Source organism: Carcharhinus amblyrhynchos, chromosome 5 (assembly GCF_965287045.1).
Source record: "Carcharhinus amblyrhynchos chromosome 5, sCarAmb.v2.hapA, whole genome shotgun sequence".
Classification (NCBI taxonomy): domain Eukaryota; kingdom Metazoa; phylum Chordata; class Chondrichthyes; order Carcharhiniformes; family Carcharhinidae; genus Carcharhinus; species Carcharhinus amblyrhynchos.
The window spans coordinates 94,304,338-94,326,480 of record NC_137328.1 but is presented as its reverse complement, the minus strand read 5'-3'; the positions used below and the strand labels follow the sequence as shown (position 1 = coordinate 94,326,480).

Genomic DNA, 22,143 nt, shown 5'->3' with positions numbered 1-22,143 from the left:
TAGGTTTATCCCTCTCTGTGATTCAGCTGAGGTGGCCAAACATGCACTGAGCATAAGAAGTAGGAACAAGAGGCACCCTTGGAGCTTAGGGCCTGCTGCACTTTTCAATAAGATCATGAATGATCATTTATTTCAATTCCATCTTCTTACCTGATCCAAATACCCCTTGGCTCCCTTGGTACAACAAACCTACCAATCTCCATCTTGAATATACTCAATGGACAAGCACCCACAGCCCTCTGAGGTAGTGAATTCCATAGATTTGGAACCCTTTGAGTGAAGAAAGTTCTCATCTCTGTCATAAATGGCCAACTTGTAATTAAGAGACTGTGTGTTGCTAGAGAAAACATTTTGTCAAGCCCCTTAAGAGTGATATATATTTCAATTCATCTCTCATTCTTCTAAACTCTAGGGAATGTAGACCAGTCCACTCGTAAGTTAGACCACCAACTAAATTTAATCTAATTACCTGACAAGCAGACCTGGAAGGTAACTTTAGAGATAGAGCTGCATAGCAGTGCATTATTAGACAACTGCACAGTTCAGTCCTCACTGTAATCAGGGGTACAGTGGTGGTCAAGTATAAGGCATCACTTTAAGAAAGAATGCTGCTCTCCAATAGAGCCAACACATCACAATCTAACCAATAATTGAGAAGTCCAGTGGGAATATGGCAGGCAAATTGTACAGTCAGACAGACACTTATTTTAATGCAGCAATCGATTTGCAGAATTGTGTTAACATTCCTGAGCAAATATTTAGGATAATTTTACAATGCTCAATTTTAATGTATTTTAATAACTTCATTTTAGCAATGTCATTAGTATTGTGTGTTTTGCACTGACTGACATTGACTGAATATTGGAGGTAGTTGAAAGCTACTTCAAAATGAATGAGTATTTCCTAATCAAATGAAAGAAAATATGAGATGGCCCAAATAAGTGGATGGTACTGTAACCCATTTATGATGGTAGAGGTTTCCAGTTTATTCTAGTTGTTATCTTTGAACATTCTCTCCAATTGTCTCCAAAATCTGAGTTACTACTCTGGCTGGAATTCTCCGATCTCGCTTGCCCCAGCACTGCTGCCAGAGAAAACGGAGAATTTGACGCTCTGCCAGAACCCCATTCATTACGGTGGGATTGGAAAATCCAGTCGCGAGCAAGCTTGCAGAATTCCAGCCTCTGTTTATTAAAATATTATTTCACAGTTTGTTACAGGAGGGGAAATTGATACAAATAAGCCAGCAGTTTTGAACCTCTCTGACATCTATACAGACCCCTCCCCCCACATATCCCACCAGCTCATATGCTACTGAAACCCTCATTTATGTCTTTGTTATCTGTACGAAAATATGAATTAAGGGCAATCATTGGCATTTTGACCCCTTCATCCTGCTCTTCCGTTCAATAAGATCATGACTGACCGTAACTCCGCATTCTGCCTCGATACCTCTAGACTTGAATATTATGATGCCTTCCTGGTTGGTCTCCCAGCTTCCGTCCTACATAAATTTAAGATCATTCAAAACCCTAGTGCCTGTAATTTGACTCAAACCAAGTTCTATTCACTCATTCCTGTGCTTGCTGACCTACATTGATTCCTAGACCGGCAATGAATTAATTTTAAAATTGTCATCCACGTTTTCAAATTCCATCATAGCATTGGCTCTCCCTTGCTCTATAATCACTGCTGGTCTTTTCAACTCTCCTGATATCTTTGTCCTTCCCTGACTCAGCTCTCCGTGCACTGTAATTTCATGGTTCCGTTGGCAGCCGTGTGCCAAACAACTTAGACTTTGAATTCTGGAACTTCCACTTTGAATCTTTCTGTCCCTTTACTTCTCTCCTTCCTTATGATGCTGTTTAAAGATTGCCTCTTTGATTAAGCTTTTAGCCAACTGTCCTAATTCATTTTACATGTTCCGGCATCAGATTTCATAGAATCATAGAATCCCTACAGTGCAGAAGGAGGCCATCCGGCCCACCAAGCCTGCACCAATAACAATCCCAGCCAGGCCCTATCCCCGTAACCCCACATTTTCACCCTGCTAATCTCCCTGACACTAAGGGGCAATTTAGCATGGCCAATCCACCTAACCCTACATCTTTAGACTGTGGGAGGAAACCTGAGCCCCCAGAAGAAACTCATGCAAACACGGGGAGAATGTGCAAACACCACACAGGTAGACACCCAAGGCTGGAATTGAACCTGAGTCCCTGATGCTGTGAGGAAGTGCTGCTAACCACTGCGCCACCATCTTGACTTTTCCTTCAAAGGGGTTGAAATATAAAGGTAGCAAGGTCTTCCTACAACTTTACAGGGCGTTGGTGAGACCACACTTCTGTCTGCATCTTTGGTCGCCGTACTTGAGGGAAAGACTTGGATTTGGAGCAGCCCACAGATGGTTCACTTGGTTGATTACTGGAATGAAAGGGTTGTCTTAAGAGGAAAGGTTGAGCAGGTTGAGCTTTACTGTGAAGTTTAGAAGAATGAGAGATGATCTTATTGAAAAGAAACAAACAAGATTCTGAGGGGTTTGATTTTTTTTCAACAGGGCATTGTTGCCCCCAACCCTAATTGCTCTAGGGAAGGCAGTGGTGATAGGGTATATGCTGGGACAATGTTCCCCTTTTTGGGATAATCTTGGACGAGAGGGTAGTGTCGAAAAGTAAGAGGCCCCCCATTTAAAACTGAGATAAGATGAATTTGTTTCTCTGAGGGTCATGAAGTCTATGGAATTCTTTTCCACAGAGAGAAGTGGAGGCTGGGTCATTGAATGTATTCAAGACTGAGCTACAAAGATGTTCGATCAACAAGAGAGTCAGGGTTATGGGGGGGGCGGAGGTGGGGGCAAGAAGGAAAATAGACTTAGACCACATTCAGATCAACCATGAATTTATTGAATGATGGGCAAAATAAAAAGTCTCTCAAGCATTCGGAACACTGCTCTTTCATCAGATGAGTGGAACAGCGCTCTGAAAGCTCATGCTACCAAATAAACCTGTTGCACTTTAACCTGGGGTGTTGTGAGATTTCTTACTGTGCTTACCCCAGTCCAACACCGGCATCGCCACATTATTGAGTGGTGTCGTGGGCTCGAGAGGCCAAATAGCCCGCTGTTGCTCCTACTTTCCTATTTCTCATGTTCGAATGTTGTTACGCAGGAACTGGAATTAAGTAACAAAGCCAAATGTTTTGCTTTACAGTAAGATGCATAATGAACATCAAACATTGTTTTAATAGACCTTGCAACGCTCCTTGACCTAATACGATTGAATAATCCTTTGTCCTTACATCACAGCAGGGTTGTAAAGCCATGTAGTGAAACCTTTTTTTGTACATAAACACAAATATTTATCACTAAAAAAAACTACATTCTTGAAAAAAATGTTCACATTGTTCATTTAAAAAGAGAATTTTGTTTAAAAAGAAGAATTAACGCTTCACACTTGACATACTCAGGGCTACGACAGAAATATTATATTAGAAACGTTCCCCTCAGCCAACAGCTGCTCAAACTTGATGGTAAGCTGTGTCTACAACTTTAGATAAGGTACTCAAAGTAGTTGAGATAAATGTAGGAGGGAGCTAATGGAGCCCAGTGATGGGAGTCAGGTGCGTTCGTAGACTAACAGAGCTTTAGATTCCTAGTTTCTGGAATTATGGGGAATTTCCTCAGGGCTTCTCCAGGTCGGCTGCAGTAACTACAGTGACTGTTCAGCCAAACTCTGTTTAAACCAATGGAACAGAAGGCCCAGTGAAATTCATTCCCATTGTTTCATTCTCTTGATTGGATTGGTGCTTTATAATCTGTGCAGCGGAGTGAATATCTCCAATTTGTAAACGTAACCCTGAATTCTGTCAGCCCTGCTGCAGAAATGTAACAGCAGCACATCCTGGGGGAATTTCCATAAAATCAACATTCCTTCGGGACATACATTTTTAATCATCAACAGAAACAAAAACTCTCCAATAGCAGAACGAAGAATTATGATGGAAATTCACTCCCTGAGATGTATTATAAAGCAAGCAGTGATCTAGTTGTAGGGTTTTGATGACAAACATAAACTGTTCTCATGGTTTAGGAGATCATTTGAACCCAGCAATGTGATTACAGCCGCACAATTCACTGAGGGTGCAGATTATGCTCTGCTTGCATTTATTTATTACTCTGTTCTCGAATGCATTGTAAAGAAATAGTATGGATTTCCTGGCTCACAATGACACCATTTGGGAACATCCTCATTGTTAGGTCGTGTCCCAGGAAAATGCCACATGGTGTTTTTATTGTAGCTGTTGCGATTGGATTCGAGTGATGAAAAGTGATATCATAGGTGTACTGGATAGTGTATAGAAAACTGCATTCATTTCTGGGAGACCCTGGTGACATTTTTTGAGCCATATCTCAAGTTTCATCAAAATTATACTGCACTGTAAAATGGAGACAACTTATGCATAAACCCTGTTCAAAAAGCATTGCGTTTACAGAATGTCATTTTTGAATTGCAAGAGGCTGCTTTTATGTCTATTTTTAAGTGTGTCTCTAGTTTGCTAACTTAATCCGATATTTTGTATGATACATGTCTGATTAACGAGTGCTTGCATTTGATTGTACACATAAAATAGATTCGCAATGCATTCATGCTACTGCTTTCAATATTGTAAACAGTTTCTAAGGTCAGACTTTTCCATCCAATTGCTTCTATGTGACGTATTAATTCAGTTTATCTTGATCCTAAGTGGTTTCTACAGCTTTCAGCTCTTCCTCCTTGCTTGTTCAATTGCCTGATAACCTCCTACCTCTCCCCTCTTCTTGTCTCTTCATTCTCTGTTGGCTGGCTTGAATAGTTCTTCATCACCTAGCTGTACAATATGTAACGTTCAACTCCACCCTGGTCTCGAGCTGTACTTCCACTGAACATTCCTAACATGTTCCTGGTATTTTCTGTCCCCACTTTGACATCCATCTATTACCTTGAACCACTTTCTATCAAGCTCACTCAAAATCACTACACTTACCTCTCTTTTGTCATTTGACTATTAACTGTTTGACAATGGGTCATAATTAAGAACTTCCTTAGCTATGTCATGCTGTATTTATGACTGCCTCCCATGGCATAGTATTAGTCCTGTTAGGAGCACTTTACTACTAAGGTAAATACAAAGTATTGCGATTGTTCTGTTGATACATAGCTTTTAGTGGCTACTCTTCTCATTCAGATGAAACTCAGACAAGGAAAAGCTTTCCTCATGGACAAACTTCCTTTGCCATTATACTAGCTGGCAGAGGAATTGGAATAGCAAGTGTCCAGGCCAGGAGAAGTAGGCAGCATAGCTGAAAACAGGAGACCACCAGGTATGATCTTCCCCAGCACTGGCACAGGCCACACCTGGCCTCTGAGCACCCCTCTGGGAAGCTGTGCATCCTCTCCAAGAGTGCCTTAAGACATCTTGCCTGACATCATGATGAAGGTTTGCAGAATCCCTGCACTCTCACCACTGCTTTCACTGTGGCAATAACAGTGACTTCAATCCTGAACATTTACTGCTCTGTATTCTTCTGCACTGTTTCAATGTGTCTGTACAACACTAACAGGGGAACTGTCAAAGCATGTATCCAACAAGTGATAGATACCCTTTTCCAAAGCTGCCAGATTTGTCCACGTCATCAACACCTGACAGGCAACAAAGCAGCTTCACTGGATTTCCCAGGATACAGGCAGCCATGGTGACAAGATACCAACTGATCAGCAGCTAATACTTGTCCATGATGCAAACCAGACTCTTGTCATCAGTTACTGCTGCATGAGAAGGCATTTTCTGCAGGACATCTTAAGCAACAATCTGACTGCAGCGGCAGCACCTCAGCCCTACCTTCTTTTATAAAAGCTATCAAATGATGCCAAAGCCCATCTCTTTAGCCCAGAATGGAATCCTTATTTCTGCAATGAAGTCTAAAACTACTGAATGGCCTATCGGTTAATTTACTGTCATTCCTGATTTACTGTGAGATTCAGTAATAAAATAGGAGTGCTAAGTATATCTCAAAACAAACATTTATTTTCTAGCAAGTAAATGAGCTGGTAGGTTGTGTGTGTAGAATGATATGGATTGGGTTAAGGATGGTATTGGAAGAGGTAAAATGACAAATGTGGGCGTGTGAGAAGGTTAGAGTGGAAGAAGGCGTTTTGGGATTATGCAAAGAACTGGTATGTGTTGAGAGAATTGTAGGCATACTTACACAGGTATCAGTGTGAAGGGTTGGCAGTTTGAATATTTAAGTGCATGAAAAATGTGGTGGTGCCCAGTATAGGAGGGAGGAAGGAGTGATTACTGTGACATGCTACCCTTATGAATTTTTTTCTGCATTGTTGATCAAACCAGTTGGGATGAAGTGGCAATGCCAGCTCTTGCTGGCACCATGACTAATGTTGGTGACAAGTTTGGTGAAAGAAAGATCCAGGAGAGTGAGGCTCCTGTCTTCTAGGTCTTGAAGGGAGACTTGGAAATCTTCTTCAGAGAGGCCGGTTGCATTTCTTGTACATGAGATGGACACCTAAGTGGGCACAATTGTGTAATCAGAACTGTTGGTGATGTTGTCTACCACCATCAAGTGATGTGGTGAGAATAGCCAGCAAAACCTTTTCTCTGTTGCATGCCTTGCTTTTGAACAGGGTTCTGTTGCTCCTTTACTTCAGTGCAGCACTTCTTAAGAGTTAGGCTATTGTTGCACTGAAGTTTTCTGGCAAGAGGGGGGATAATGCCAACGTGTTACATGGGAGCTCATTTTGAATTTGGGTGAACGTGATTGGCTGTTCGGTATGCATTTCTCTCAATTTTCAATTCTAAAATTGCCCAAGTTCCAAATGTCCCCCACAGCTTCTGCACTGAGTCTCATCAAAAATAATTAAACGAACTTCCCCAGGAGTCTTATGTGTAATTCCCTCTACTGAACAGTGCAACAATGGTGTAATTGTTATTGAGGGAAGAGGAAATTCAGAGCTTGTAAATTATGTATTGCATACACAAAGCTACAATATGGTGTGTATAACAATTCTGCAGTCAACATTAAAATGATCTCTAAAGTTGGTTTCTGCAATGTATACTGAAGTCAGATAGATATATATACACATCAGTGTCTTAGAAGAAAACAATATTAAGCATGCGTTGTTCAAACCTTTTGATATTCTGCACACTTCACTTTCTAAATTGCCTTTAGAAACATTTTACAACATTATACTTTTGCCAAATTAATTCAAATCCCAGCAATGGCTTAATCAATGTCATGAGGGTCAAAGACAAAGTATTAGAATACTGTACTATTCAGTGTCCTACAATTTGCATTAACTTGTACCTACAGACTGGTAGAATTAAGAATGTCCTTTGTGTGATTTAAATAATGCAGTTCAATCGGGTGTGATGGGACCTGGCTGCAGGGAGATGGACAATACACGATGCTCTGTGTCTCCTACTTCAGCATTCGCTATTGCCACAGCGGCAGCAGGACACGGGAGTCCACCAGCCGAAACCTCTGGAGTGCAGGAAAAGTTTAGACGAGTTTCTATGGGAGGTAAAGCTACCTTCTCCTATTCGTTTTGTATGCTTCAGTATGCCAATGGGTGGAACATATTGATAGAAATTGCTGGAGCTGCAGAGCCATGTTTACCTGTTTGTGCCTTCACTTGCTGATGCCTGGGCCTGGTTTACATGTTTTTCCACCCGCCCCCACCCACTCCATCTCCCACACTGCCTCCTCTGTTCATGCTATGGCTCTGTCTGTACTAGGGAAGCAGAGAAGATTTGATGGCATCAGCAAATTACAGCCCAGTTACCAAGACAGTTCCTCAACCTTTTCCCTTGTCATTCATAGCCTTTCCATCTTTGGTATCCTACCAACTAACCTCAATACAACCTTAAAGAACAGTATCTCAACTTCCTCCTGGATTGACTAACTCCTTCTGATCTTTACATTGACTTCAAAATCTCGCTGATTTTCTTGTGGGATTCTTCTATCCACGTTCTTTCTTTCTTCCCTTTCATTTGTGAGGCATTTGTTTTACTAATGCTTGTCTCGTGCCTAACTCAGATGATCTCTTGTAGTGTATAAAATCCCTTGTACGTTGATGGTGAGCTGTGCTGCCCACATAATTGTCCAAGGTGAGTTTCTGGACTCAGACCAGCACTTGCCAGTTGCTTAAAGAACAACAACAACTCTCCTTCAACAGAGAAATAGGAAAGGTTCGCTTTGGGAGTGGACTTGACTCCAAGATGACACACTTGGTGATAAGAAATTGGAACTGTTTATCCTCTGCAGCGAACTAAATAATCTGCTACTCGCACTTTGTGAAATACTGTTAGTGACTGGCTAGCTGGCATGACTGATTGCTGGACCTCAGGGAGAAAGTGACCCTGCTTTTTGTCTTTATGGGTTGTGAATGTGAGTGTGTATCGTGCCAATTCACATTTCACGTACAATGATTAAATCCTTTCCCTTTATTGCATTATTTTGGGTTGCTATAGTACCAGATGATGGGCCAAACCTTTCAGTCTCTGAATTTTCAGAGACATGCGGCAGGACCTTGTGGGAGTCATGACATGCAGCCCTATTGGCAGGGGGAGAGGGACAATTCCCCTGCTCCCCAGGACCCTCTCTGACTCTGAGCTACATTTAGGGACTTCAGAGAGTTCCACGGTTCTTATCTGAATAGTTACCTGAAAAATGTCAAGACAGATTGAAACCTAGTGTGTCTTCTGCATGACTTCACAACTGACCCTCCAGCCATCTTCCATGTACCCCACCCCCATCCCAACTGGCCCCATGATCCTCTGACAACACCTGAACCCAATTAACCAGGCCCCTCCCCCCACACACCTCCTCAGATTAGACGGACCACTCCCTGAACTGACTCACCCCCGACACCCTGACTATACCCCCAATCCAACCCAACTACACCTCCAACCCATTTGCTATCCCCTGACTGACTGACTGACTATGCTTTTGAACACCTAACACATCTACGCCCAACCCATATACCAATGCATTCATCTATCACTTCACCCATTTACCACCTCACCCACTTTCCCTCCATAGCCACTTACCCACCTCCCCACTTACCCACTTAACCACTTACTTACCTACTCACCAACCCACCTCCCCACCTATTCACTTACCCACTTACCCACAATCCCAACTACTCACACACACATACCCACTTATGCACCTACCCAACCTACCAATCTAAGCCCCTTACCCATCCTACTCACCTACTCACTTACTTTCCCCACTTACCCATTTACTCATCCATTCACTCATATTCAGATTGGACCATTCAGCAGCTCGTGCCATAAAAGGGGGGCTTGCCCTCTTACCCCGACTTTGCTCTGTGGAAATTAAGCTTGGAAGGTTCCAGAAGAAATGTGCTCGGGGGAGCCTTTGAGCCTTGTGGCAATCTGAGGATCATTGCCGCTGCTTGGAAGATCTGGGCTGACATGTTACAATTTAAGATCTGTGCATCAATGGGGCAATAGCTTTAAGAAAACTGCTTTGCAAACCACTAGGCCCACAAACCTTAAATACAATAAATGAAATAATAACAAGCATAAACACAAATAAAACTGAGATTATAAACTTCTTAGGACTACGTTGCCAGACCTTACATGTGCCTCATGTGCTGTTACCTAGAATCATAGAATTATATAATCTCTACAGTACAGAAGGAGGCCATTTGGCCCATCAAGTCTGCACCAACTGCAATCCAATCCAGGCCCTATTCCCGTAATCCCATACATTCACCATTCCAATCCCCCTGACACAAGAGTCAATTTAGCATGGCCAATCCATCTAACCCACCCATCTTTGGACTGTGAACAACCCTGCTGTTATGGTCTTAGCTAGGAAAGAGTCAAGAGCTGTTATCTGCTAAACTGCATGGTTTAAGCCTGGTCAACTTTAGTAGTTCCTCTATTTCAAATCCAAGGGCCTCTAAGTTTTGCCAAACAGAACCCAAGTTCTCTGGCCTGATTAGAAGAAAGTCTGCTTCCACTTGTATGTTTTTCTCAGCAGCTTTGGCAAAAAGCTTGTTTCCATCATAACATCTTGTCGATCAACCAAAAACTCATTAAATTTCAGAAATGTATTTTTATGTATTGTTGCCTCTTTGCCAAAGTAGTTAGCATATCTGTACTCCTGACTCATGCCTATTGTTCTTTCTCTCCACTTTGTTCTAGTCCTGCAAAGATACGCACAGACACTGCAAAGATATTACCTATTCTAACAAAGAATCCCATTCAAAATGTTAACCATCTATTCGATTTCAGATATCGTACAAACAGAAAGTGCTGGAACAATTCAGCAGGTCTGGCAGTATCTGTGGAGAGAGGGGCTGAGATGGCGTTGCAGACCACAGATTGGAAATGTTGAGCTGTGTCTCCAGTTGAGGATAACTTTGAGGGCGGCCTCCCTCCTACTTGGCTACAGCTACAGCCGCAGGCCTTCCTGTGCAGCCATTGTGGTTTCCCCTCCACGATGGTTGTCCAGCAGCTGTGGCTATTTGTTATTCCAAATATTTTAACAGCCCAGAGAGGGCACCTTGTGGTGAAAGCATCTTCCCTCTCTCTCTTAACTGCAACAGCAGGCTGCAGCTCCCTAAGCTTCGGAGGGCTTCCTATTTGGGCCTCCAGATTTGAAAGCTGGCATGCCTTCCTTAATTTGGCCAAATCAGCAAAACTCTGTGCCGTCATAGTGTGAGCTGGGACTCACATGTCAACATTCCAACCCTAAATGGAAAATCCTGTTCATTAACTGTGAGCAGAATTTTCCCATCCCATCCACCATGGGAATCGTAGCGGGTGGACAGAAGATTTAGCAGACTTAAAGATCCGTTGACTTTGGGAATTTCTGGTCTTGGAGCACGCATGGTTGGAAAATCCCACCTCTGTGTCTCTTTCCCTAGATGCTGCTGGATCTAATGAACATTTCCAGCATTTTCAGCTTTCATTTCAGACGTCGTGTATCCGCAGCCTTCTGCTTTTGTATTTTACCTCAGATGGCGACTGATCTGTTGTGTACTTCCAACATTTGTAGTTTTACGCCAGATGTTATTTGCTATGAACCACTTACTGATACAGAAAAGGCATGGTCCCAAATTGAAGGCGAAATATAGATGTGCTGCAGGTAAAATTTACAGGATGTGATCCTGGCAGTTAAGCCACTGTTATGACACCGGTGTCCTCCAGCAATGACCCAGTCCAAGTTGCAGAGTCAGTGAGAATGGGGAAGTGAGGGGACTTCTTACATCAGTCATTTGTGCCTGAAGAGGTAAGTAGTGCTTCCTTCCCTTACAAGGCATGCTGGAAAAGCCTGGGTATATTAAAGAACTGGAAAGGTGCTTGATAGGTGGCACTGACAAGATGGGCCAAAGGGCCTTGTTTGTGGTGCTGCAAAACTCTCCATGACTATGAGTCTATCACAATCCTACAGTAGATTCTGTCAAGCTGCTTTTGGAGTTACAGCAGGAGACAAGCAGAACCGTCATGGATTTTCAAAGATGGTGGGCGGGATTTTTTGCCCCCTCCCCCCCAACCCCGTGGCATGTTTTGTGCAGGCAATCCACCAGTGGGATCTTTTGGTTCCACTACGGGCAACAGGGGTTCCGTTGGTTTTCACCCTCTGCTGTCGGGGAACCCACAGCAGGAGGCGGGGTGGGGAGGGGTCTCACCGTCAGTGGGGCCAGAAGATCCAACCAGCAGGAAAGGCTGGAAAATCTTGTGCAGCTACGTTTGATTTAATAATCTTTCATGGGCTAACCAGATTCTGTATGTTGTTTCTCACAATTTGTCCAGTATGGTTATAACTGTTTTTTCGGTACTTTCATTTCAACCGAGAAATCCAATTCAAATTGAATCCAATTCATGCTCCCCCATAAGTGAGTGACAAACAAGACCCAGGCTGACAGGATGAGACATTGCACCCCATCCTGGGCTTGTCCTAATGCTTCATCTTCGCCAAAAAGCCGACAACACCTGCTTTTGTGATAGTTTATCACAAATACTGATAACCCCTCCCCCAAGAAGACCCCTCCTGGTCTTCTGACCATCTCCAGCTGAACAAGAAGAAAGAAAACAAAGAACAAAGAAAAGTACAGCACAGGAACAGGCCTTTCGGCCCTCCAAGTCCATGCCAATCATGATGCCCTAACCAAACTAAGAAAAGCTTTCTACCCTTTCTCAGTCTCTATCCTTCTATTCCCTCCCTCTTCATCTACCCATCCAAGGTGCCTGTACCTTGTTGTCTGTTATTATTTAAGCTTTTAGGTAAATTTTGCAAAGGAATATCTTGACAGTGATGACATGCAAATCTGAGAGCAAAACTTTTGTTAACCTTTTTGAAGCTTAATTCTCGAAGGCATACTTTAATATTTCTAAAGGTTGCGTGGGGCAAGAAAAATTGGCTGGCAAAATCCAGCAGATGGCATAATAAATGTGGAGGCAGGAAGCAAAGTGCGCAGCTTAGTGCCAGAACAATGCAGTACTCAGATTCCCTTTTCCAGAGCTCATGACTTGGAACTGCTGCTGTATAATGTGGGTGTGAGGGTGGTTGTTCTGTTTGTCACTTAAAGATACTGCTGCCAGCGGGAATCAGCATAACAAAGTTGGCACGGATTAAGGTCAAGTATAACATTGCATACACCACCCACAAAACCTGCAGCAAAAAGGAAGTAAAAGCAGTGTACCTGTTCCTGAACTGCCACGTGTAATGTGAAGAAAAACCCATGCTGAGTTAGGGCAGGTATCCTTACATGCGCAATAGAGTAGGTTAAAATTTGGAGTGGTGAGTTCCTGGTGGCTTGCGGACAAGTAAGTAATCTCAGTGTTTTTAACCTCCCTCGGACAGGTTGAGTTAAAATTGTCTCCAAGTCTCATCCTTTGCTAACCATGTAAACTCACGGGACACACATTCACCTCAAACTCAGCTGGGGATACACCTAGACGTAGTAGAAGATTAGGAAGATTAAGGGACTGTAGGTACTTAGTGGGGATAAGTGAATTTAGGCACTCATGTAGAAAGGTCACCATTTTGTTTTGAATGCTTGACGATAGATTTTTTCACCCACAAAGCCTCCGTCCTGTCAGTTCATGCCACGAAGCTTGGGGGACCCACCATGCTCACATGGACCTCATCCCTCAGTGCAATGTCTCTCCCACTCTCTTGCTAGCCTCCGGTGTGGAAGGGCACTCCCTCAGCTATGAAATAGACAGGAACCCAAGAAGGAGGACATGGGAAGTGCAGCCTGCATACCAGCCTTCGTAACCCCTTTAGAGCAAGAGGTGACCCAACATGAAAGGAAGGTACTGCCTGCAGGAGACTCCCTCCTGAACCCTATCCTGGAAATGGTGATTCTGGGATCACAGTAAAAAGTCTGACAACACCAGGTTTTAGTCCAACTGATTTATTTGATAATAGACTCACAAGCTTTCGGGGTTAGTCCCTTCGTCAGGTGAATGGAGAGTTCTGGCCTCAGACAGAGCATATAAAGCACGGACAGTTTAGAGATTACTGATTACTGTCTGTCCTTTATATGCTCTGTCTGAGGCCAGAACTCTCCATTCACCTGACGAAGGGACTAACCCCGAAAGCTTGTGAGTCTATTATCAAATAAATCGGTTGGACTAAAACCTGGTGTTGTCAGACTTTTTACTGTGTTTACCCCAGTCCAACGCCGGCATACCCACATCATGATTCTGGGATCCCCAGCCCTGGCCCTGAATTGAACTTATCCGTGTCCCCCAAATCCTCTCCAGTGCCTCATGAACAGCGTACATCATGGAGAGTGCTGACTGCCTGAGCACTCGCCTCTGAAATCCCCCTAGGAGATGAAGGCACCAATGAAGGTGCCAGGTTCATGCTTATGTGGGACTGCTACAAATGGCGCCAATGTGATGTCACATCGGCACTCATTGAATATCTAGTGATGGGGGAAATCCCAGCGAAAGTGCTCGCTAATGACAGGCTAATGTGTTGAAGTAAGCTTTCTGCCATCCTGCAGCACATTTCACAAACTCCACCATTGAGGGGCTGGTAAGGTAGCACAGTGATTCGTGCTGATGCTTCACAGCGCCAAGGACCCAGGTTTAATTCCCACCTTGGGTCACTGTGTGGAGTTTGCAATTTCTCCCATCTCTGTGTGGATTTCCTCTTGGTGCTCCGGTTTCCTCCCAGAGTCCAAAAGGGGTGCTGGGTAGGTGCACTGGCCATGCTAAATTCTCCCTCATGTTACCCGAACAGGTGCCAGAGTGTGGCATCTGGGGATTTTCACAATAAATTCATTACAGTGTAACTGTAAGCCTACTCATGACACTAATATATAGAATAAATGTAAAAGAACTCAGAAACTCACTGGTGCAAATCACGGGTTCCGATTTTGAGCACGCGCAGATGGAGAGTGTGAGCTCAAAATTATCCCCTATGGATAAATCGTTGCTGAAGGATAGATTTTGCTTGGGGTTTGGAAGAATGAGAGGATGGATGCTGAAAGAATGTTTCTCTTTGTGGGAGAGACTAGAACTAGCGGACTCTTTAAAAATAAAGGACACAATTTGTTCCAAAAAGTTTGTAAGGTCCGACCTTACCAAAGAAATTCTAAGTGCTAAATGAGCATGAAAACGGAAGAAATTTGCGCCGTTTCATTGGACAACATAAAAATCGAATTTTACCTGACAGTCCAAAAAACGGGACAAAACTTGAAATCCACCAACAGAAAGGTGGGTGGGACCTAAATTGCGAGAAAGCCAGCTGATAGTAGCAGAGGGCGCAATTGTGCATGTGCAGGTTTCTGTGCTGTGTGAGCCCAGAAATTTATCACTGCCTCTGCTAGGTAAAGCAGGCCTTTGTGGCTGAACCCCACTCCCCCAACCCTGCTACCACAGGAATCGTCAATCCCCACCTGCCTGGATGGGTTGCAGCCCCCCTGCCCGGAATGATTGCTCTGTCCCTAAATGGAATGATTGCGCCCCCCCCCCCCCACCCGCACCTAGAATGATTATGGTCAAAACCACCACATCTGCTCCTCCCTCAACTGATCGCCGTTGCTGTGTGGCAACAGTCTACCCACCTCCCGATTGCTGTTGCAGAGTACGCAGAAGTCCCCCACCAACTGAATGGCTCATCCCCAGTCTCAGCTCTCTTGTGATCTTACCAGCTTGCTGCACCCCCACCACCATCGGCTGGTGGGCCCCAATGGCAAGATCACCCCTTAAATGTTGCCTCTGGTGGGGATTCCCGTTGAATTCAAATCCAGAATACAAACCACCCACACCGTTTGTGAAGAGGCCTACGCATGCGCACGATGTCCCTTTGCAGGCTTTTGGGCTCGTTAAGCTCCACCCACAGGCTTCTACAGCGAGCAAAAGGCTTGCTCAGAATTTTGCAGGCGAGGTGGGAGGGGCCTAAAAACATGGCCAAAAGGGCAGATCTGAAACTCTCCCAGTTTCAAGTCCACCCAGCACTCAGACAAACAAATGGTAAAATATCGGCCATCCTTTCTAACCGCAGTACAATCATCTTCATTTTTAAATTTGCTAGAAATTTCAGTTTATTCCTGAAACCAGCCACTTCACGATGGTAACTGCACTGATCGCATGTTCCTGTCATTGCAAAATGCGTAGAGTTATACTGAAGGGATTTAACAGACAGCTGTATAACCATAATTGCAGTTTAGAACGCTGTAACTCATTAATCAGTATTTTGCAAATTATACTTCAAATTGAAGTTGACATTTTAAAAAAATTCTCGCTCTCAATCCTAATGCTCAAACAAAATAAACGCAAAATACTGTGGATGCTGGAAATCTGAAATCAAAACAGAAAATGCTGGAAATATTCAGCTGGTCTGGCAGCACAAATAAGGAGAAAAATAGTGTTAGCATTTTGAATCAAATGCAACTGAAGAGTCATATTTGACTTGGAACATTTACTTTGTTTCTCTCTCCACAGATGCTGTCAGCCCTGTTCAATATTTCCGCACTTTTTGTTTTCAATCCAAATGCTTAGTCCCAAGTTCGACTTTTGAGTTAAGTTTATCTTGAAGCAAGCAGGAGACAGATATGAAAAAGAAAGGAATGGAATTGATCTTGTTCTGGAAAATAGCTTGTTACTCCAAATGTCAAAAAATTTTTGCATAAATCAGGAATGCCACGGTAAAGAATTTTTTTAACAAGTAATTTACGAGATGTAGGCATTGCTGGCAAGGCCAGCATTTATTGCTCATCACTAATTGTCCTTAAGAAGGTGGTGGTGGTGAGTTGCTTTCTTGAACTACTGCAGTGCCTGAGGTGTAGGTACACCCACAGCGCTGTTAGGGAAGGAGTTTCAGGATTTTGACCCAGTGACAGTGAAGGAATGGTGATATAATTCCAAATCAGGATGGTGAGTGACTTGATAAGGAACTTCCAGGTGATGGTGTCCCCAAGCATCTGCTGCCCTGGTCCTTTTGGTAGAGGTATTCTTTGGAAGGTGCTGCCTGAAGGGTCTTGGTGAATTCCTGCAGTGTATCTTGCAGATGGTACACGCAGCTGCCACTGTTCAGGGGTGGTTGAGGGAGTGAATATTAGTGGAAAGGTAGCCAGTCAAGTGGGCTGCTTTGTCCTGGATGGTGTCAACTTCTTGCGTATTGTTGGAGCCTCACTCATCCAGGCAAGTGGAGAGTATTGCATCACACTTGTGCCTTGTAGATTGTGGACAGGAATTGGGGAGCCAGGAGGTGAGTTATTCGCCACAGGACTCCAAGTCTTTGATTTGTTCTTGTAGCCATGGCATTTATATGGCTACTCCAGTTTAGTTTCTGGTCAATGGTAATCCCCAGGATGTTTATAGTGGGGGATTCAGCAATGGTAATGTCATTGATTGTCAAGAGGTAATGGCTAGATTCTCTCTTGTTGGAGATGGGCATTGCCTGGCACTTGTGCAGTGTGAATGTTACTTTCCACTTGTCAGCCCAAGCGTGGATATTGTCCAGGTCTTGCTGCATTTGGAGATGGACTGCTTTAGTATCTGAGATGTCATAAATGGTGTTGAACATTGTGAAATCTTCAGCAAACATCTGCATCTCTGAACTTATGATGGAAGGAAGGTTGCTGGTGAAGCAGCTGAAGATGTTTGGGCCCAGGACACTATCTGGAGGAACTCCTGCAGGCATGTTCTAGAACTGAGATGATTGGTCTCTAATCACCACAATCATCTTCCTCTGTGTGAAATACATGTCCAACCAGTGGAGGGTTTTCCTCCTGATTCCCATTGACTTCAGTTTTGCTGGGGCTCCTTGATGCCACACTCGATCAAATGCTGCCTTGCTGTCAAGGGCACTCACTCTCACCTCATCTCTCGTGTTCAGCTCTTTTGACCATGTTTGAACCAAGGTTGTAATGAAGTTAGTAGCTGAGGAACTCTGATGGAACACAAACTGAGTGCCAGTGAGCTGGTTATTGCTAAGCAAATGCTGGGTGATAGTATTGTTGATGACCCCTTCCATCACTTTGATGATCGAGAGTAGGCTGATGGGCTGGTAGTTAGTCAGATTGGATTTATCCTACTTTCTGTGTACAGGACATAGCTTGGCAATTTTTTCACAATGCCAGGAAGATGCCAATGCTGTAGCTGTACCAAAACAGCTAGGCTAAGGACAGAAATTCTGGGGATGTGACCTTTATCAAATTGATCCCAAGAAAAACTAGAAAAGAATTTGTTTAATTTACGCTGATTGGATTTTTTTTGATGTGTTACTCGTCCTTAAGTGGGATGTAAATAGTTGTGATATGGATGGGAAAATAAGTCAGAATTCAGGTGCTTCTTAGATAAGAAAACTGATCAATGAATCTATAAACACTGCCCCAATTGCTAGGTTGCCTCGTGGCCCACCTTCAGCGCTTCACTTCTCAAATATTCAGTTCTTTGACAAAACAAGGCAAACTTGCCTCTAAATTGACAGCTGTACTGTAAAGACAACTGAAGGAGGAGAGAAACAATTTAAATAAAAAAAACAACAAAAACAATTGAGAAGGAGGCATGTTAAAAGAAGATGGGGAAAATAGCAGAGGTCGATGGTATGATGTTTCATTATTAAGGACCTTTCAGATGTGCTTGTAACACACTCAAAATTGATCTGTTTCCTGGGAGTTAAAATTGGGCCCTAACTGTCAGCTTTTATCACTGATTTAATAACCCAGGTTTCTCTCAGGTTCTGTTCCGTTTTAAACCAGGGATTTCCATCGAGTTGTTCTTGCTCCATTCTACTCTAATCCATCTCTGTGACTTCTCCGGTGGAAGCCCTGTTTTTGAAAATGCATTATATTTCCGTCAGCTGCCCAGTGCAATTAGGGTAGAGGAATGGGAGCAGATCTGAGTATGTTCCCAGCCTTTACTTTTAGCAACAAATAACAGCAGAGAGATTTAGACCCAGAAATCTGGTGGATATAAAGGATCTAGATATATTGTAATGGTTTAAGAGCATAAATATGCTGATAAGTGATGCAGACTATGATGTCCCTGTGACATTTGTTTTACTAATTTGTGGGACACGGGCATCGCTGGCTATTATTATTGCCCTTCCCTAGTTGCCTTTGGAGGGCAGTTGAGAGTCAACACATTGCTGTGGTTCTGGACTCACATGTGGGCCAAACCAGGTAAGGACGACAGATTTCCTTTCCTAAAGGACATTAGTGAACCAGATGGGTTTTCCTCACCATTGACAATGGTTTCATGGTCATCAGAAGATTCTTAGTTCCAGATATTTTTTATGGAATTCAAATTCCACCATCTGCCAAGAGAGAATTTGAACCCCAGAACATTAGCTGAGTTTCAGGATTAACAGTCTAGCGATAATACCACTAGGCCAGTGCCTCCACAGCAGTTATGTGCTGGAGATTCTCATCACAGGCTGGCAGTTCTCAGGAGATGTGCCTACTCAGACACCCACCTTGTACATAACGTAGATAAACATACCCGAGTCTGACTGCCGTCCCTCTTCACAAAATAAAAGACTTAGCACATCCATTAAACACTAAGTAAAAATCACTTCATTTTCAACATCAATGGAACAAGCAAAAGACCAATGAAAGAATGCAATTGCACTAAGTGATCACCTTCAATTAGTTATACTGTTTACAGACACCACATTGAGCACCCCAGTAACAGAGTCACAGAATTCTTACAGTGCAAAAGGGGGTCATTCGGCCCAATTGTGTCTGTACTGGTTCTCCCTTTGAGCAATTCACTTAGTGCCAATCCCCAGCCTTTTCCCCGTAAGCCTGCACATTCTTCCTTTTCAGATAACTAAATAATTCCCTTTTGAATGCTTCAATTGAACCTGCCTCCACTGCACTGGCAGATCCTGACCACTCGCTGTGAAAATGTTTCTCCTCGTTTCACCATTGCTTCTCTTGCCAGTTAATTCCCTAAATCTGTGCTCACTTGTACTCAATCCTTTCATGAGTGGGAACAGTTTGTCCCTATCTACTCTGTCCAGGCGCCTCATGATTTTGACTCAGTTCCACAAGTTCTGACAAGCACCTATTCACAGCATTTGCATCTAACGATGTTTGCCTGGGTTTATTCATCTGGAGTCCTGGATGCAGTGATGGCTGGAAACTTTCTCTCACTATCTGCTCTGCCAGATTGTACAACAGGAACAAAGCATGACAGCAATTTACAACTTTTCAATTTCCTTTGAATTGCTCAGTTTGGTGCCACAGCACAAACGGAGGCCTTTAGAGGGAAGCATTTTATTTATTGTTCTTGATTTGTTATTCAGCTTGTATTTTATCATTTTAAAAACTTCATGTGACAAGGTGCAGACAGGAAGATAATAGCATAACTCTCATTATTAAACAATTATACTACACCAAACTAGACAATAAACAGTGAAAAATTTGGAAAAAGATAAAACATAATTTTGATGATGCCCATATGTCAACATGTCATATCTCTTGCAAGACTCTGTCACATCAATACCTTTTTAGCAGACTGGGAAAGGGGACAGCTGGTTCAGTTTAGTTTGGTTTATTTATTAGTGTCACAAATAGGCTTACATTAACACTGCAACAAAGTTACCATGAAAATTCCCTAGGGTGATGAACGTATCAATGCAGCTGGCATTGCCGGTTTCCCCATCACCGTTCTTGTTGCCAGCGAGTTTCCCCAGACTGGGAGGAGGCCGGCCTTGAGAATGCCTCATCTGTTTAAAAAACTGCAGTTAAGATTTTGAAAGAATGCATTGAGAACTCATTGAGTGCTACTTTGGAAGTTTGATGGGGAGGGCAGGGTTATCTGCTAGGTCAGGGCAGACTAGCAGAGTGGCAAGGAACCAGTCATAACTACTCCAAGAAATATGGTTGGGTGCAGAAGAAGGGCTCAGAGGTTGATGCAGCCATTGGCACACAGGTGCCATCAGGTCAGCACAGCATGTGGGAGGGGTGGCCAGTACATGCTCTGACAGCGCAGAGGATTATCTCCCTCCAGGAATTGCTTGTAGTTAGCAACCCTGCTAATCTCCGAGGTTCCATCCTTCATTCTCATAAGCTGCGTGTTTCAGTGCTGGAAGTCCCCTAATAGCAATATGGTCCGAGCCTTGCCAGGGGTTCAGTAAGTGCCTTGGGTTGATTTTCCTCCAATTTTCAGGAGCAGTAGTATCTTTGGGCTCCTCAGTGAGAATAGCTATTGGAGTTTGAATACCAGAAGCCTGTTCTGAAGGTTTGGTGTTACACACACCTTTGCCAAACTGAATAAGGCCAATGAGACGGAAGTAAATACAGTGAAGAAATGTACAAAACATAATAAGCGGAAGAAGAGAATGTTAGAACCCAGTTTTGTTTCAGTCCTTAAGAATTAATAACACACCAAAAGCAGGTTAGTGAATAACATGTATATTTTTACCTGTGCACTGTATCCCAAATTAATTTTTGAAATACCAATTTTCACATGTTATTGAGGCTAACACAATACAGAGTGGTGTAAAATGTCCAGGAATTAATGGTTAAGGGTGAATTAAATCTTCTGCCATAACTCCTAAGGAAGGATTTTCCTGCCCCGCTCCCTGTGTGTTTTCCAGCAGCAGAGACGCATCACCATTGACTGCTGACAGAATCTTCCAGTCCTGCTGATGTCTACATCATTTTGCGTAGCTTGCCCATCCTACCAATGGAGAAGTCACCACAGGGGTAGGGGTGGGAGGGGGAGGTGGGGAGAAGGGGGGGTGGTCACCTTTGGTGGGACAGGAAGATCCGATTGGCGGGAGAAGCTGGAAAATCTCACCCCTAGTCCACCACAGATTGCTAGGGTTACTGTTTTGCTTTAGTAATGGCTGGTATTGTGACCGCGTCATTTTTGTTTCAGACATTTCTGGACCATTATGTCATCAGAAGAAATATATGCGAGTTATCAAATGGAAAATCTATCTGCCTTATTACAGCCAATCACAAAACAAGACCTTGCTTATCCAGGCTCTCTCATTGGTACATACTGAGTAATTTATGTCTAAATACTCTTGAAGCACCTGGGACATTTGCTCTTCCCAATTACAGCCAATTTACACTACTGTTTGCCATCCACAGATGCAGCCAAGGGTGGTCAACCTACTGTTGTCATCCTTAACATCCATTGGTGCACTCTCCTCAGCTATTGCTAGCATTTTTCTAGGTTGTGCCATCAGTACAGATTTGTTATGTTAGTGCTGTAAGTTTGGTCAGGTGAAAGATTTTGGTCTGAGCAGAGCTTAGCAAACACATCTGCAGATTTTTCAGCAGCATCGTGGTCTGCAGATGTTTTATTGCCACAAACTTTCAAAAAGAAGGTCCGATCCCTTCGTACCAAGCAGAAAACCTCAGCGTGAAACATATTTCGAACCAATGTGCCATGCAGATGTTGGGACTCACCTGAATAATCACTGGGGCTGTCTCTGGTGTTCAGGATGGAGGTCATCAGCAACCCTGGAACACCACAGCAATGGGACGGGGGAACACCTGTAGGTGGACCTTTCAGATTTGGTGTCCTTGAGGGGGTCCATCTTCCAGTCTCAGAATGCTGTCCGGGATTTATCTTCATCTGCTTTCCTGTATTGTGGGTCAGTGATGTTCGTCATCTTTTCAATATGGC

The 22,143-nt window shown here is 43.5% G+C and overlaps 1 protein-coding gene across 3 annotated transcripts in view; it reads left to right on the top strand.

The window, feature by feature from the left end:
* The window catches only part of LOC145343187 (ras-specific guanine nucleotide-releasing factor 2-like), a 213,633-nt gene that overhangs the window by 156,231 nt on the left and 35,259 nt on the right, over positions 1-22,143 (top strand). The window contains exons 16-17 of one of the 3 annotated variants that reach the window (XM_080189203.1): positions 3,466-3,528; positions 7,409-7,573. The exons of 1 other annotated variant lie outside the window; for it this stretch is intronic. In XM_080189203.1, the coding sequence (XP_080045329.1) occupies positions 3,466-3,528; positions 7,409-7,573 (228 nt within the window). The remainder of the gene's footprint in view (positions 1-3,465; positions 3,529-7,408; positions 7,574-22,143) is intronic. One more of the 3 variants, XM_080189204.1, reaches the window with a different exon arrangement.